Raw genomic sequence first — 17,207 nt, forward strand, 5'->3', positions numbered from 1 at the left:
GTATTTCCTTTCTTTCTTTTCTTTAATATAAACTTTAGTTAGTTAGCATACAGTGAAATATTCATTTCTGGAGTCGAATTCAGTGGTTCTTCTCTTCCATACAACACCCAGTGCTCATCACAGGGGCCCTCCTTAATATTCCTCACCCACCTAGCCCATCCCTCACCCACCTCCCCCCATCAGCCCTCAGTTTGTTCTCCATCATTAAGAGTCTCTTATGGCTTGTTTCCCTCTCCTTCCCTCCCTCACCCCCACTCCTATACTTTCATGTTTTTTTTTTTAATCTAAAATTCCCTATATGAGTGAAATCATATGGTATTTGTCTTTCTCTGACTTATTTTGCTTAGCGTAATACCCTCTAGCTCCATCCATGTTGTTGCAAATGGCAAGATTTCATATTTCTGATGACTGAGTAATATTCCTGTGTGTTTATACACACCACATCTTCCTTATCAATTCATTACTCAATAGACATTGGGGTTCTCTGCATGGTTTGGCTATTGTTCATGATATTTCACCTGTCTCTTTATCACTTGTTGAACTTCTCAGTATTTCTACTTTTTGCTTTTTTGAGTAATACCACTAGGAACATTTGTGTACCCTTTTTTTCTTGAATATATGGTTTCATACTGCTGAATGTATACTAAGGAGTGGATTTTTGGGATCCAATGGTAATCCTATGTTTAATTTTTTAAAGAAAGTTCCAGACTGTTGCCCAAAGTGGCTGCACACATCTATATTTCCCCCAGCAATGTAGTAGGATTCAAATTTCTCCACATATTTGCCAGCATTTGTTATTACCTGTCCTGCTGGTTATAGCTATCTGAGAAGTGGTATCTCATGTTGGTTTTGATTTGCATTTCTCTGATAAGTAACGATGTTGTGCATCTCATCACATGCTTGTAGGCCATTTCTGTGTGTTCTTGGAGAAATGCTACTGAGATATGTCACCTATCTTTAAAATTGGCTTGTTTGTCCTTTTGTTAAATTGTAATAATTCATTATAGTTTCTAGTTATAAGCCCCCTATCAGATATGTGAGTTTCAAGTATTGTCTCACATTCTATAAGTCGTCTGCTCACTCTCTTGTTGTTAATCTTCACAGCACAAAACATTTTAATTCTGACGACATCCAAATTATGTATTTGTTTCCTTCATTGCTTATGGTTTTGGTGTCATGTCTAAGAAATGATTGGTTAATCCAAGATCATGGAGATGGCACAGCTATGTTGTCCTCTAAGAACATTATAGTTTTAGCTCTTACATGCAGGCCTTTCATCCATTTTGAATTAATTTTGTATATAGCATGATGTAGGGGCTGAATCTAGGATTTGACTGATTCAGTATGGTTGCATTCTCCTTGAAAATGACCCTGGGTGAACTGGCATTGATGCCCTCAGCCTGTGATTATATAATACTGTGAGGAAAAGGGAGTCACCACACACATGTGTGGGCATATACATTATTCATGCTCAATTAGCAAACAGGAATATTATCTCTGGCTCTTGTGCTGCTGGTATGGCGATGGTAAAAACTAATAATAGTCACCCTATGAGTATACACTACATGTTGGGTATCATACTACATTCAACACTTTTAACATAGGGTCTTTTTATTCCTAAAAACCTGTAAAGAGGGGGTAAAAAGGCAATTTGTTCCAACAAAAAATGGCTTATTATTTATAATTTCCCAATGCCTTTGAAATCATAAGTAGAGACTTATTTCTAAGTGGAACATTTGGTATGAAAATGGATGGAAGGGAGTGGGAGAGAGATTTCCATAAGTTAGCAGTGGAACAGAGAGAGGTATCCAGGCAAGAAAAGGAAAGAAGTGGTGGCTGCACCTGATAGGGCTGCAGACTCTGCTGTGTGGGGAAGGGAACAGTGTGAGAGAGGTGAAAATCTTCTTGCTCATAATGATGATGTCTTTAGGGAAAGAGAGAGCTGATGGCTCAGAGCCTGGTGAAGAAGGAGATGCAGAGAGTACAGGTGTTAAAAGTCATTTTAGGAGGAGTTTCCATGTGACATCAGTTGTAAGGTTTCTTCCTTATTTGCCTATGAAACCTTTAGTAATGTGTCATTGTCATGACCTCATTGAGCTGAATCCATCTGGTGAATGCCTCTCTACTGGATCTCACTTGAAAGTGGACATAAAAAGATGGGAAAAAATTCCATGCTAATGGACTCGAAGAATATATATCATCAAAATGCCTATGTTGCCAGAGTAATCTATACTTCCAATGCCATCCCGGTCAAAATACCATTGGCAGTTTGCAAAGTGCTGGATCAAACAATCCTAAAACTTGTATGGAACCAGAAAAGACCCTGAGTCTCCAAGGAAATGTTGAAAAAGAAAAACAAAGCTGAGGGCATCAGGTTGCCTGATTTCAAGCTCCATTACAAAGCTGTCATCACCAGACAGCATGGTGCTGGCACAAAAACAGACACATAGACCAATGGAACAGAGCAGAGAGCTCAGATATGGACCCTCAACTCTATGGCCAAATTATCTTTGACAAAGCGGGGAAAATATCCAATGGAAAAAAGGCAGTCCCTTCAATAAATGGTGCTGGGAAAATTGGACAGCTACATACAGAAGTATGAAACTCGACCATTCTCTTACACCATACACAAAGATAAACTCAAAATGGATGAACGACCTCAATGTGAGACAAGAATCCATCAAAATCCTAGAGGAGAACATACAAAGTAACTCTTCAACCTTGGTCACAGCAGCTTCTTTCGACTTCAAAAGCAAGAGAAACAAAATAAAAAATGAACTCTTAGGACTTCATCAAGATAAAAAGCTTCTGCACAGCAAGGGAAATAGTCAACAAAACAAAGAGGCAACCCACAGAATGGGAGAAGATATTTGCAATGACACTACAGATAAAGGGTTGGTATCCAAGATCTATAAAGAACTCCTCAAACTCAACATCCAAAAAATAGATAATCAAGTTAAAAAATGGGCAGAAGCCATGAACAGACACTTCTCCAGTGAAGACGTGCAAATGGCTAACAGACACATGAAAAAGTGTTCATCATCATTAGCCATCAGGGAAACTCAAATCAAACCACACTGAGAGGGGCACCTGGGTGGCTCAGTGGGTTAAGCCTCTGCCTTCGGCTCAGGTCATGATCTCAGGGTCCTGAGATCAAGCCCTGCATCAGGCTCTCTGCTCAGTGGGGAACCTGCTTCCCCCTATCTCTCTGCCTGCCTCTCTGCCTGCTTGTGATCTCTCTATATACATCAAAGAAATAAATAAAATCTTAAAACACACACACACACCCTGAGATATCGCCTTCCACCAGGTAGAACAGCAAAATCAACAAGGCAAGAAACAACAAATGTTGGAGAAATTGTGGAGAAAGGGGAACCCTCTTGCACTGTGGGTGGGAATGCAAGGTGGTACAGCCACTCTGGAAAACAATGTGGAGGTTCCTCAAAAAATTAAAAATAGAGCTACCCTAGGACCCAGCAATTGCACTACTGGGTATTTACCCCAAATGTACAGATGTAGTGAAAAGAAGGGCCACATGTACCCCAATGTTCATAACACCAATATCCACAATAGCCAAAATGTAGAGAGAACCAAGATACTCTTCAACAGACTAATGGATAAAGAAGATGTGGTTCATATATACAATGAAATATTACTCAATCATCAAAATGATGAGTATCCAACATTTGCATCAACATAAATGGGACTGGAGGAGATTATGCTGAGTGAAATAAGTCAAGCAGACAAAGTCAATTATTATATAGTTTCATTGACTTGTGGAACATAACGAATAGCATGGAGGACATTAGGAGAAGGAAGGGGAAAATGAAGGGGGGATCGGAGGGGGAGACGAACCATGAGAGACTGTGGACTCTGAGAAAAAACCGAGGATTTTAGAGGGGAGTGGGCTCTAGGGATGTGTTGGCCAGTGATGGTTTTAAGGAGAGCACTGGGTATTATACGTAAACAATTTAAGGAGGGCACGTATTGCATGGAGCACTGAGTATTATACGTAAACTGGGTATTGTGCAAAAACTAATGACATACTGTATGATGACTAACATAACATAATAAAAAATAATGAAAAAATTAAACATAGAGCTGCCATTGGATCCAAAAATCTACTCCTTAGCATACACAAGTGGTATGAAACCAGATATTCAAGAAAAAAGGGTACACAAGCTTTCCTAGTGGCATTATTCAAAATAACCAAGAGTAGGAATACTGATAAGTTCAACAAGTGATAAAGAGACAGATGAAATATAGAAACCCCATTATAAGCAATAGCAGAACTACTCAGAGAGCCCCAATGTCCTCTGAGTGATGACTGGATAGGGCGGATGTGGTATGTATATACACACAAGAATATTACTCAGTCATCAGAAATATGAAATCTTGCCATTTGCAACAACATAGATGGAGCTAGAGGGTATTACGCTAAGAGAAATAAGTCAGAGAAAGACAAATACCATACGATTTCACTCATATAGGGAATTTTAGATAAAAAAAAAAAACACTTGGAAGTATGGGAAGAGGAGAACAAGGAGAGAGGGAAACAAGCCATAAGAGACTCTTAATGATGGAGAACAAACTGAGGGCTGATGGGGGGACGTGGGTGAGGGATGGGCTAGGTAGATGAGGAATATTAAGGAGGGCCCTTGTGATGAGCACTGGGTGTTGTATGGAAGAGAAGAACCACTGAATTCTACTCCAGAAATGAATATTTCACTGTATGTTAACTAAAATTTAAATTAAAAAGAAAAGAAATACTGTATGTCCATACAATAGAATAGTATTTGGCAATAAAAAAGAATGAAGGTCTCATACATCTACGACATGAAGGAACCTTGAACACATTGTACTAAGTGAGAGAACTCAGTCAAAAAGACGACCTAATGTAATTCCATTTATATGAATGTTCAGAACAAGCAAAGTGGAATGAGCAAGTCTCGGAGATGAAAGGTCCAGCATTGGAATGTATGCAATATGTATTCTAATATTTCAAAATGTATTCTAATAGCATTGTGTGCTGTCAAATCACTATGTTGTATAATTGACACTAAGGTAACATTGTTTAGCAACTATATTTCAATTAAGAATTTAAACCATAATTTCAGAAAAAAATAGTTTCGTAAGGCTGGGGGTTATGGGAGTTGGAGGAGAAATAGGGACTGAATGCGTAGGGGTTTCATTTTGGGGTGACAAAAATGTTTCAAATTGATGGTGGTGATGACCCCCATAACTATGAATATACTGAAGACCAACTGAATTGTGTACTTTAATTGGGTAAATTATATGGCGTGTGGATTATATCTTAAGGAAACTGTTTGATTACAAATAAAACTAATATCCAAGACACAAAACAACTGAGGAAGAAGAAGAAAAGTTCATATTTATTGAGCACCTGCTATGTCATGGGTGTTGTCACACATATTTACCAATCATACTAGGTAGTCACTGTTAACCCCATTGTAAAGATGGGGATATGGTCATCCTTCTACCTTCTTCTCAAACCACCTTTACACTGTCCATTTAGATGCTGGAGGAAGAGAATTTGCTGAGAAAGGTCTTCCTCATGGCAGTCTTCAGCTCTTTGTTCCTGAGACTGAAGATGATGGGACTGAGGAAGGGCGTGAGGACTGTGTAGGTGATGGCCATCAGGGCGCTGCTTTCCTGGGAGTGCAGTTTCTTGGGCTTAAGGTAGATGATAGAGGCAAAGCCATAGTGCACAATGACCACAATAAGGTGGGAAGCACAGGTGGAGAAGGCTTTGTGCCTGCCCTCAGCAGATGGGATCTTCAAGATGGCGGCCACAATTAAGGTGTAGGAGAGGAGGATGAAGAGAAAACAGCCCAACAAGACAATCATGCACAATAACCCCACACCCTGGGCCACTAATGGTACATCTGTTCCACAGGCCAGCTTCAAGACAGGGGGCACATGACATACAAAATGCTGGATTTTGTTGGGTCCACAGAAGGTGAGATGGAAGATTGCTGTGGTCACCACCAGCCCTAGGACTGAACCACCAGCCCCAGACCAGGCCACCAGGCAGGCACAGCCACAGGGGCTCATGAGCACATTGTAGCGCAATGGGTGGCAGATGGCCACATACCGGTCATAGCCCATGACGGTGAGCAGGAAGGAGTGGGTGAAACCACATGTGAAGAAGAAGAACATCTGGCTGGCACAGGCTGCAAAGGCGATGGTGTGGTGCGAGGAGAGCAGGTCGGCCAGCAGGCGTGGGGTGACGGCCAAGGTATAGAAGATCTCAGAGATGGACAGTGCACACAGGAAGAGGTACATGGGTGTGTGCAGGCTGCGCTCGCTCCAGACAGTGGCCATGATGAGCAGGTTCCCCAGCAGTGTGAACAGGTACATGAGCAGGAACAGCAGGAAGAAGACCGGCAGGAGATGAGGCGGGAAGGTGGAGAAGCCCACGAGGATGAATTCAGTCACAGAGCTGTGGTTTAGGCCCAGAGTGGCAGCCATCCCTGGGTGGAGAGAGAGCGAAGGCGGCCTGGTGGGCAGGAGCTCTGGGTCTAAGCTGAACCTGTCCCAAGAGGAATTTCCCAGGGCAGAGAGTCCATGCTCTGCAGACCATGGCCAGTCCCTCTGTGGTTTGATGCTCATGATGACTATCAGAGCACCTGGGAGATGCATGGGGTTCATGGAAGATCATGAGCCTCAAATGCATAGGGAGGGCCCTGGAACATAGTAAGAATGCAGTAAAAAATAAAACTGATAATAATAATTACAACTACTCTTACTATTATTGTCTACATGCACAACCACCTGACTTTCCTGCCTTGGAGCATGCTGGCCACTCCATGCTTCTCTCCAACTCTGTGATTCAAAATCCGTCCTGAACTGTAAGTGCAAACTACTCCCTAATTCTATCTTCAGCTGGAGGGCACCTCTCCTGTGTGGCATGGAGAGGATGTAGGCTCTGTTTAATTGTCAGCAGTGCCCCTTACTGGCTCCCTGGGAACATGGAATAGTATTCCTTATTCCACAGGGCTGTAGTGACACTAAGGTGAGGTGTGCACATTCAGCTCTTAGGTACTATTGTTGTTGTTTGGTCCTACTTGTGTGAGTCCCCCACAAGGATGTGGCACTGACCAGCATTACCAGATCACATTCTCCCACCCCTGCTTGGCACTCTATCTCTGGTCAGGTACCAATGCAATTCACTGACCCTCCTTCCATCTCCTCAAGCCCTACCCACTCTCCTATCCCCAAACGCCTGCTTCGTGGAGCAACCAAGGCTTGGAGCTGTGTGTTCTCCATTACCCTTCTCCAAGAGGCAACAGACTCACATCTGCCCCAGCTCCCTGTGATGACAGCTCTCCTTCCAAGCATCTGCTCCATCCAGGGTTACTTCTCTGTCTTTCTGTCTCTCTGTCTTCCTCTCTCTGCCACCAACAGACGTGATGCAAAAATGCAACACCTTTTTAACAATGCAAGATGCATCAACCGATGAATGGATAAACAAAAAGTGGAAGATCCATATGATGGAGTATCTTTGAGGCATACAAAAGTACAGACACACATTATAACATGCTGAGACAATATGCTGAGTGAAAGAAGCCAGCTACAAAGACCACCTATTATATGAGTCCATTTATTTGAAATATGCAGGATAGGTAAATGCATCAAGACAGAAAGCAGAATAGCGGTTGACAGGGAACGGGAGGAGGGTGAAATGGGGAGTGTACTTTTAATGGGTTGTAGATTTCCTTCAGGGGTGGGGAAATGTGGTGGCCCAACACCTCTATTTATGTTTAAATGGCACTCAGTTGTGCCATTTAAATTGGGAAGGAGGTGGGGAAATTGGAAATCTGCATTGTTGGTGGGATAGTACAATCGTTCAAAAGCTATGGAAAACAGTATAAATGGTTTTCCATCCATATATTAAAAATTAGAAATAGAACTGCCTATGCCTCAGGCATCCACATCCGGATGGATATGCAAAAGTGGCATAAGCAGGGTCTGGAAGACATATTTGCACACTACTGGTCAGAGCAGCACTAGCCACAATAGCCCTGAGGTGGAAACAACCCCATTGTTCATTGGTGGATGGATGGATAAACAAGGTGTGATACATCCGTACAATGGAATATCATTCAGCCTTGAAAGGGAGGAAATCCTGTCTCATGCTATAACACCAATGAAGCTTTACGCTATGTGGAATCAGCCAGTCCCCAGGAAGGAGAAATCCTGTATGATCCCACCTATCCGAGGTCCCTAAAACAGTCACATTCATAGAAACAAAGTAGAATGGAGGTTGCCAAGGGCTATAGAGAGTGGGAAATGGAGAGTTTTGTTTAATGGGTGTAGAGTTTCTGTTTTGCAGGATGAACTGAGTTCTGCAGATCAGTCACAACAATGTGAATACACTTAACACCACTGAACTGCATACTTAACAATGGCTGAGATCATAAATTTTCTGTTGTGTGTTTTTTACACAACAAGTAGGAACACATGCTGCGTCATAAATGAACCTTGCAAACATTCTGCTATGTGAAAAAAAGGCAGGCATGAAAGGTTGTCTGAAGAAAGGGTCGTCTGATTCCGTTAATATGAAATACCTAAGATAGGCAAATTCATAGACACAAAAAGTAGATTAGGGGTTGGGGGGAAGCTGGAGCCTTGGCAGGGGGGAATGGGGAAGTGACTACTAATGAAGGCAGTGTTTCCTTTTGGGTGATGAAAATATTTGACAACTAGAAAGGGGTGGTGATTGCACAACATCATGAATGTGCCAAATGCCAATATTCTGTTCAATTCAAAATGGTTAATTCTATATTATGTGAATTTTGCCCCATTTTTTAAAGAAAGTGAAACAGGCCTTTTTAGGCCCTCCTTTACTTCTGAGTTGTCTCTCCCTTGATTCACAGCCCAGCCTGTCCCCAGAGAGACAGAGAGTGAGTGTCTAGGGCCAGAGGGGAGATGAGGGAGGAAGAACCCACCACCTGCCCTCAAGCCTACCTGTGCCTTCCAGGGCAGCCACTGAGCCTCTGCCCGGGTGTGTGTGAGAACAGAAGGAGAAGCACCTCAGAACAGCTCTTCTCAGGGGTGGGCAGCCTCCTGTCTCACAGACCGGGATCTGGGTGCTCCCTGTGTCTCACAAACACCTCCATGTGGGCGGGCCCCACACCTCCACATACCTGCATTCCACTTGCCACCCATCCCCACAGGCGCAGCTGCCTTAAGCAAAGAGCAGGCCCACAGGCACCTGAGCCCTGCTGTCAGCCTGGCGCACCACACAGATGCGGAGACCCGGCTGCGCGGATGGACCCACACGAGAGCAGAGTCGTGCACACAGGCACACCTGCAGGTGCACACAGACCTACACTCTCACAGTAGGACACAGCACAAGCAGGAAGATGGTGACTAACGCTGGTGTCCCTGACACACAACCTTCCCGCTAAGATCTGCAGCGACAGCCAGGAAGTGCACAGGACACGCGCATGGACTTGTGCGCCCACACAGCCCAGCCCGGATGCGCGATTCCCGGATTAGAGGTCTCCGCCCAGGCACCGTTTGCTTCAGACTTCGTTGGGCCGGGTTCTGGGTCCCAAGATCCACCCCAACATTCGTATTACCCACAGTCTTTCCCTGCATCCCGCGCTTGCATCACCTCCTCCTGAAAGACACCCAGGGGCACACACTCGCCTCTGTTGTTGGCAGCGGGGAGCGGTCTGGGGGCGTCGCACAGGAAGCCCAGGGTCCCCTCACTGGCACTCAACACCAAGAGCTCAGAAGCGTGGTGGGCAGGGCTGGAGGCTGCACCTGCACTTTATCTAGCTGTACTCCAGTGGCTTTCCAAAGGCTTCCCAGGGGGAGGCGGGCTGCTGACTCAGCTTGTGGGCGGGGCCACCCTCAGGCCCCAGAGTTGCGGGAGGGGGTGGAGGAGTGGGGGGACTCAGGAGACTTCCATAGGCTTTCAGGAGACCCACTGTACATGCAGCCTCCAAACCTTCCCTGAGGCCTCCCAGCTGGGCTGTGCAGAGGATGGTTAAGTCGAGATGGAGGTGACAAGACAGAGGAAGAAACACAACAGGAGTCTGGCGTCCCTCCCATACCCTCTGAGCATACTCCTTTGTTCTCATGCATGCTGGACTAGGCACACTCCATTCCCAATGCTCAGGCTCCTTCCACACCCCACAAACAGGCACCCTGGGCTATCTCAGACAGAAAAGTGCAGGTTTTCAGAGCTTTAGTGAGGAAACTCTGGGTCCCAGGCCCTGGGACTGGTCCAGAAAAGAGCTGCTGTCTGGCCTCTGCAGAAGCAGAGGTGTGGGCCAGAGATGGGATCTCTACGATATGGCCCTGCTCTGGACCCAAATGCCCAGGCTGAGGTCTTAGAGAGGGATGAGGCAGTGCCAAGCCATCACAGTTACCCACAGCTAGACTTGCCTTGTGCTTGAGGAACAGTGCAGCTCAGTGTCCACTCACCTCCCAATCCCCGTGTCCAGGCCCCCTGCATGGTGTGAACACATCTGACCTAGAACACAGCACCTGTCCTTGCATTAGTTTCCTGGGGCTCAGGGACAAATTGACGCAAACTGGGGTGCTCCAAACTCCAGAAATGTGCTAACAGTTCTGGGGGCCAGGGGTCAGCAGGGTCTTTCCTTCTGCAGGCTCTGAGGGAGGATCAGCCCTATGCCTCTCTCCTGGCTTCTGGTGGCTGCCAGCAGACTTGACTGTATCATTTCAGTCTCTACTTGCCCTCACATGAACTTGTCCTTGTGTCTGTATGTCTTCTCCTCTCCTTAGAAGGACACTAGTCATTAGACACCAGCATTTAGGGGCCCAGCACACGACATGTTTTCATCTTGAGATCCTTCTCTAATTACAAGTGTAAAGACCCTATTTCAAACAAGGTCAGATTCTGAGGTTCCAAGTGAGCATGCATTTCTGAGCGACACAATCTTGACCCACTACAGCATCCATCCTGATTCAGTTCTCTGCTTCAGGTCTGACCTCTGCACCTCCTTCCTGCCCAGAATCAGAGGGATCCTGCTGAAGAGACCACATTCCATCTTCCCCTCTGCTTGGAACCAGCCATGGCTCCCTAGTCCCAGATGCTTCACTGCAGCCAACAGTCTGGTCCTTGCTGGCCTCTCTAGTTTCCTCATATTCTATGAGGCCAGCATCACCTTGATCCCAAAACCAGACAAGGATCCCCACCAAAAAAGAGAATTATAGACCAATATCCTTGATGAACACAGATGCGAAAATTCTCACCAAAATACTGGCCAATAGGATCCAACAGCACATTAAAAAGATTATTCACCACGACCAAGTGGGATTTATTCCAGGGCTGCAAGGTTGGTTCAACATCCGCAAATCCATCAATGTGATACAATACATTAATAAAAGAAAGAGTAAGAACCATATGATACTCTCAACAGATGCTGAAAAAGCATTTGACAAAGTGCAGCATCCCTTCCTGATTAAAACTCTTCAAAGTGTAGGGATAGAAGGCACATACCTCAATAGTATCAAAGGCACCTATGAAAAACCCACCGCAAATATCATTCTCAATGGAGAAGAACTGAAAGCTTTTCCGCTAAGGTCAGGAACACAGCAGGGATGTCCGTTATCACCACTGCTGTTCAACATAATACTAGAAGTCCTAGCCTCAGCAATCAGACAACAAAAAGAAATTAAAGGCATCCAAATTGGCAAAGAAGAAGTCAAACTATCACTCTTCGCAGATGATATGATACTATATGTGGAAAACCCAAAAGGCTCCATTCCAAAACTGCTAGAACTTATACAGGAATTCAGTAAAGTGTCAGGATATAAAGTCAATGCACAAAAATCAGTCGCATTTCTTTACACTAACAACAAGACAGAAGAAAGAGAAATTGAGGAGTCAGTCCCATTTACAATTGCACCCAAAACCATAAGATACCTAGGAATAAATCTAACCAAAGAGGCAAAGAATCTATACTCAGAAAACTATAAAGTACTCATGAAAGAAATTGAAGAAGACACAAAGAAATGGAAAAATATTCCATGCTCATGGATTGGAAGAACAAATATTGTGAAAATGTCTATGCTACCTAAAGCAATCTACACATTTAATGCAATCCCTATCAAAATCCCATCCATTTTTTTTAAAGAAATAGAACAAATAATCCTAAAATTTATATGGAACCAGAAAAGACCTCGAATAGCCAAAGGAATATTGAAAAAGAAAGCCAAAGTCGGTGGCATCACAATTCCAGACTTCAAGCTCTATTACAAAGCTGTCATCATCAAGACAGTATGGTACTGGCACAAAAACAGACATATAGACCAATGGAACAGAATAGAGAGCCCAGAAATAGACCCTCAACTCTATGGTCAACTAATCTTCGACAAAGCAGGAAAGAATATCCAATGGAAAAAAAAGACAGCCTCTTCAACAAATGGTGCTGGGAAAATTGGACAGCCACATGCAGAAAAATGAAATTGGACTATTTCTTACACCACACACAAAAATAGACTCAAAATGGATGAAGGACCTCAATGCGAGAAAGGAATCTATCAAAATCCTTGAGGAGAATGCAGGCAGCAACCTCTTTGACCTCAATTGCAGCAACTTCTTCCTAGGAACATCGCCAAAGGCAACAGAAGCAAGGGCAAAAATGAACTATTGGGATTTCATCCAGATCAAAAGCTTTTGCACAGCAAAGGAAACAGTTAACAAAACCAAAAGACAACTGACAGAATGGGAGAAGATATTTGCAAACGACATATCAGATAAAGGGCTAGTATCCAAAATCTATAAAGAGCTTATCAAACTCAATACCCAAAGAACATATAATCCAGTCAAGAAATGGGCAGAGGACATGAACAGACATTTCTGCAAAGAAGACATCCAGATGGCCAACAGACACATGAAAAAATGCTCCACATCACTCGGCATCAGGGAGATACAAATCAAAACCACAATGAGATACCACCTCACACCAGTCAGAATGGCTAAAATTAACAAGTCAAGAAATGACAGATGCTGGCGAGGATGCAGAGAGAGGGGAACCCTCCTACACTGCTGGTGGGAATGAAAGTTGGTGCAGCCATTCTGGAAAACAGTGTGGAGGTTCCTCAAAAAACTGAAAATAGAGCTACCCTATGACCCAGCAATTGCACTCCTGGGTATATATCCTAAAGATACAAACGTGGTGCTCCAAAGGGGCACGTGCACCCGAATGTTTACAGCAGCAATGTCCACAATAGCCAAACTGTGGAAAGAGCCTAGATGTCCATCAACAGATGAATGGATAAAGAAGGTGTGGTATATATATATATACAATGGAATACTATGCAGCCATCAAAAGACATGAAATCTTGCCATTTGCGATGATGTGGATGGAACTAGAGGGTATCATGCTTAGCGAAATAAGTCAATCGGAGAAAGACAACTATCATATGATCTCTTTGATATGAGGAAGTGGAGATGCAAGGCGGGGGGGGTTGGGGGGAGGTAGGAAAAGAAAAAATGAAAAGATGGGATTGGGAGGGAGACAAACCATAAAAGACTCAATCTCAAAAAACAGACTGAGGGTTGCTGGGGGGAGGGGGGACGGGAGAGGGTGGTGGGGAAATGGAATTGGGGAGGGTATGGGCTATGATGAGTGCTGTGAAATGTGTAAACCTGGCGATTCACAGACCTGTACCCCTGGGGATAAAAATACATTATATGTTTGTTAAAATAAAAAAATTTAAAAAAAAGAAATGCCCAAAGTATTGACCCTTTTATATATATATAGTCAGCATATAATACATCATGTTTTTTATTGTGTTATTTAATCACCGTAAAATACATCATTAGTTTTTAATGCAGTGTTCCAAGATTCATTGTTTATGTACAATACCCAGTGCTCCATGGAATACATGACCTCCTTAATACCCACCACCAGGCATCATTAGTTTTTGTTGCAATATTCAGTGATTCACTACTTGCATATAACACCCTGTGCTCATCACAACACCTGCCCTCCCTAATACTCATCACCCAGTTACCACATTCTTGCACCTCCTTCCCTTCTGTAACCCTCAGTTTGTTTTTTCCCAGAGTCCAGAGGCTCTCCTGGTTTGTCTCCCTCTCTGATTTCTTCCCATTCAGTTTTCCCTCACTTCCCCTGTGGTCCTCCGTGCTAGTCCTTATGTTCCACATAGGAGTGATAATCATAGGATAACTGTCTTTCTCTGCTTGACTTATTTCACTCAGCATAATCTTCTCCTGTTCCATCCATGTCAGTGCAAATGGTAGGTATTCATCCTTTCTGATGGCTGAGTAATATTGCATTGTACATAGGAACCATATCTTCTTTATCCATTCCCCTGCTGAAGGACATCTTGTCTCCTAACACAGTTTGCCTGCTGGGCACATTGCTGCTATGAACTTTGGGGTGCATATGCCCCTTCTCTTCATTACATCTGCATCTGTGGGGTAAATACCTAGTAGTGCCATTGTTGGTTGTAGGATAGCTCTATTATGAACATCTTGAGGAACCATCACTGTTTTCCAGAGTGGCTATACCAGCTTGCATTACCACCAACAGTTTAAGAGGGTTCCCCTTTCTCCACATCCTCTCCAACATTTGTTGCTTCCTGCCTTGTTAATTTTTGCCGTTCTAACTGGTGGAAGCTGTTATCTCATTGTGGTTTTGATTTGTATTTCCCTGATGGCTAGTGATTTTGAACATTTTTTCATGCGTCTGTTAGCCACTTGTATGTCTTCTCTCCATTCCTTGACAGGATTCTTTGTTTTTTTGGGTGTTGAGTATGAGAAGTTCTTTGGAGATCTTGGATACCAGCCCTTTATCTCTAAAGTCATTTGCAAATATCTTCTCCCAAGCTGTGGATTGTCTCTTTGTTTTGTTGACTGTTTCCTTTGCTGTGCAGAGGTGTTTTTCTTTTTTTTAATGTTGAAGTCCTGCATTTTTACAATAGCTGAGCTTCAGCTAAACTTTCATATTTCATATTTGCTTTTGTTTCCCGTGCCTTTAGAGATATGTCTTGAAAGAGGTCTCCATGGTTGATGTCCAAGAGGTTACTTTCTATGTTCTCCTCTAGGATCTTGATGGATTCCTGTCTCACATTTATGTCTTTCATCCATTTTGAGTTCATCTTTGTCTATGGTATAAGAGAATGGACGGGTTTCATTTTTCTGCATGTGGCTATCCAGTTTTCCCAGCACTATTTATTGAAGAGACTGTCTTTTTTCCATTGGATATTCTTTCCTAATTTGTTGAAGATTAGTTGGCCATAGAGGTGAGGATCCATTTCTGGGCTCTCTATTCTGTTCCATTGATCTATGTGTTGCTGTCTTGATGATCACGGCTTTGTAATATAGCTTTAAGTCAGGCATTTGATGCCCCAGGTTTGGTTTTCTTCTTCAACAATTCCCTATTGATTCAGGGTCTTTTCTGGTTCCATACAAATGTGAGGATTGTTCCAGCTCTGTGAAAAATGTTGATGGTAGTTTCACAGGGATGGCATTGCAAGTGTAGATTGTCCTGGCAGCATAGACATTTTCACATGAGCATGGAATGTTTTCCATCTTTTTGAGTCTTCTTTGATTTCTTTCATGAGTGTTCTGTAGATTCTAGAGTATATATCCTTTATCTCTTTGCTTAGGTTTATTCCTCAGGATCTTATGGTTTCTGGTGCTATTGTAAATAGAATCAATTCTTTAATTTCTCTTTCTTCAGTCACATTGCTAGTGTATGGAAATGCAACTGATTCCTGTGCATTGATTATGTATACTGCCACATGGTTGAATTGCTATGAATTCTAGAAATTTGGGTTTTCCACATAAAGTATCATGTCATCTGTGAAGAGAGGCAGTTTGACTTCTTCTTTGCAAATTTGAATACTTTTTATTTCTTTTTGTTTTCCAATTGCTCTTGCTAGGAATTTCAAGTACTATGTTGAACAAGAGTGGCAAGAGTGGGCATCCTTGTCATGTTCATGATCTTAAGGGGAAGGTTCTCAGCTTTTCCCCACTGAGAATGATATTTGCTGTGGGCTTTTCATAGATGACATTCAGGAAATTGAGGAATGTTCCCACTATCCCTACACTCTGACAAGTTTTAATCAGGAAAGGATGCTATATTTTGTCAAATGTTTTTTTCTGCCTCTGTTGAGAAGACCATATGGTTCTTGTCTCTTCCCTTATTAATGTGTTCCATCCCACTGATTGATTTGTGAATGTTGAACCACCCTTGCATCTCAGGGATAAATCCCAACTGGTCATAATGGATAATCCTTTAAATGTTCTGTTGAATCCTATTAGGAAGATCTTGCTGAGAATTTTGGCATCCATATTCAACAGGGATATTGATCTGAAATTCTCCTTTTTGGTGGGGTCTTTGCTTGGTTTTGGGATCAAGGTAATGCTGGCTTCATAGAGTGAGGTTATATGTTTTCCTTCTGTTCGTATTTTTTGAAACGTCTTCAGAAGAATAGGTATTATTGCTTCTTTGAATGTTTGGTAGAATTTACCAGGAAATCTATCAGGCCCTGGACTCTTGTTTTTTGGGAGGGTTTTGATTTTTTTTTAATCACGATTTCCATCTTGTTACTGGTTATTGGTTTATTTGGGTTGTCAATTTGTTCAGAAAGTTTAGCTGAAGCTCAGCTATTGTGAAAATGCAGGTAGAACAGGTGTCTCATGATGATTTGGTGAAGTGGATCAAGCCGTGTGTTTTCTCAGAATGTATTTTGTAATTGATGTATTCAGGAAAAACTCATGAGTACTTATAACATTTTAGACACAGAGATTAAGGGCAGGATAGAAATATCTGTCCCCAGGATGCCTTCCTGGGACTTTGTAGTTTAAGGCAGAGGGGGAGCTGATAGAACCGGTGTACAGAGCAAGATGGAATCACTCGGGTCAAGAAATAACTTATGTCAAGCATTGACATAAGCAGCCAAGGGCATTGCTGCTCAGACCAGATATCCCTGAAACCAGCACAAGCTGATGACTTCCAGAACTGGTAACCAGCTGAACCCAAGGAGGTCTTCAAAGGACCCAGACTGACTAAACTCCCCCCTTTTTAAGGATTTTATTTATTTACAACAGGAGATAATGAGAGAGGGATCACAAGCGAAGGGAGAGAAGGAAAGGGAGAAGCAAGCTCCCTGCTGAGCAGGGAGCCCGATATGGGGCTCAAACCCAGGACCCTGGGATCAGGACCCAA

The 17,207-nt window shown here is 43.2% G+C and overlaps 1 protein-coding gene across 1 annotated transcript; it reads right to left on the reverse strand.

The window, feature by feature from the left end:
- Positions 1 to 5,532: 5,532 nt before the first annotated feature.
- Positions 5,533 to 6,492, reverse strand: LOC308356603 (olfactory receptor 10H2-like; the record flags this gene model as incomplete). The annotated part of the gene is made up of 1 exon (XM_080825688.1): positions 5,533 to 6,492. The coding sequence occupies one exon, from the start codon at positions 6,490 to 6,492 to the stop codon at positions 5,533 to 5,535; it is 960 nt and encodes a 319-aa protein (XP_080681814.1).
- Between the last annotated feature and the right edge of the window lie 10,715 nt (positions 6,493 to 17,207).

This window comes from Martes martes (assembly GCF_963455335.1).
Source record: "Martes martes genome assembly, chromosome: 1".
Taxonomy (NCBI): Eukaryota; Metazoa; Chordata; class Mammalia; order Carnivora; family Mustelidae; genus Martes; species Martes martes.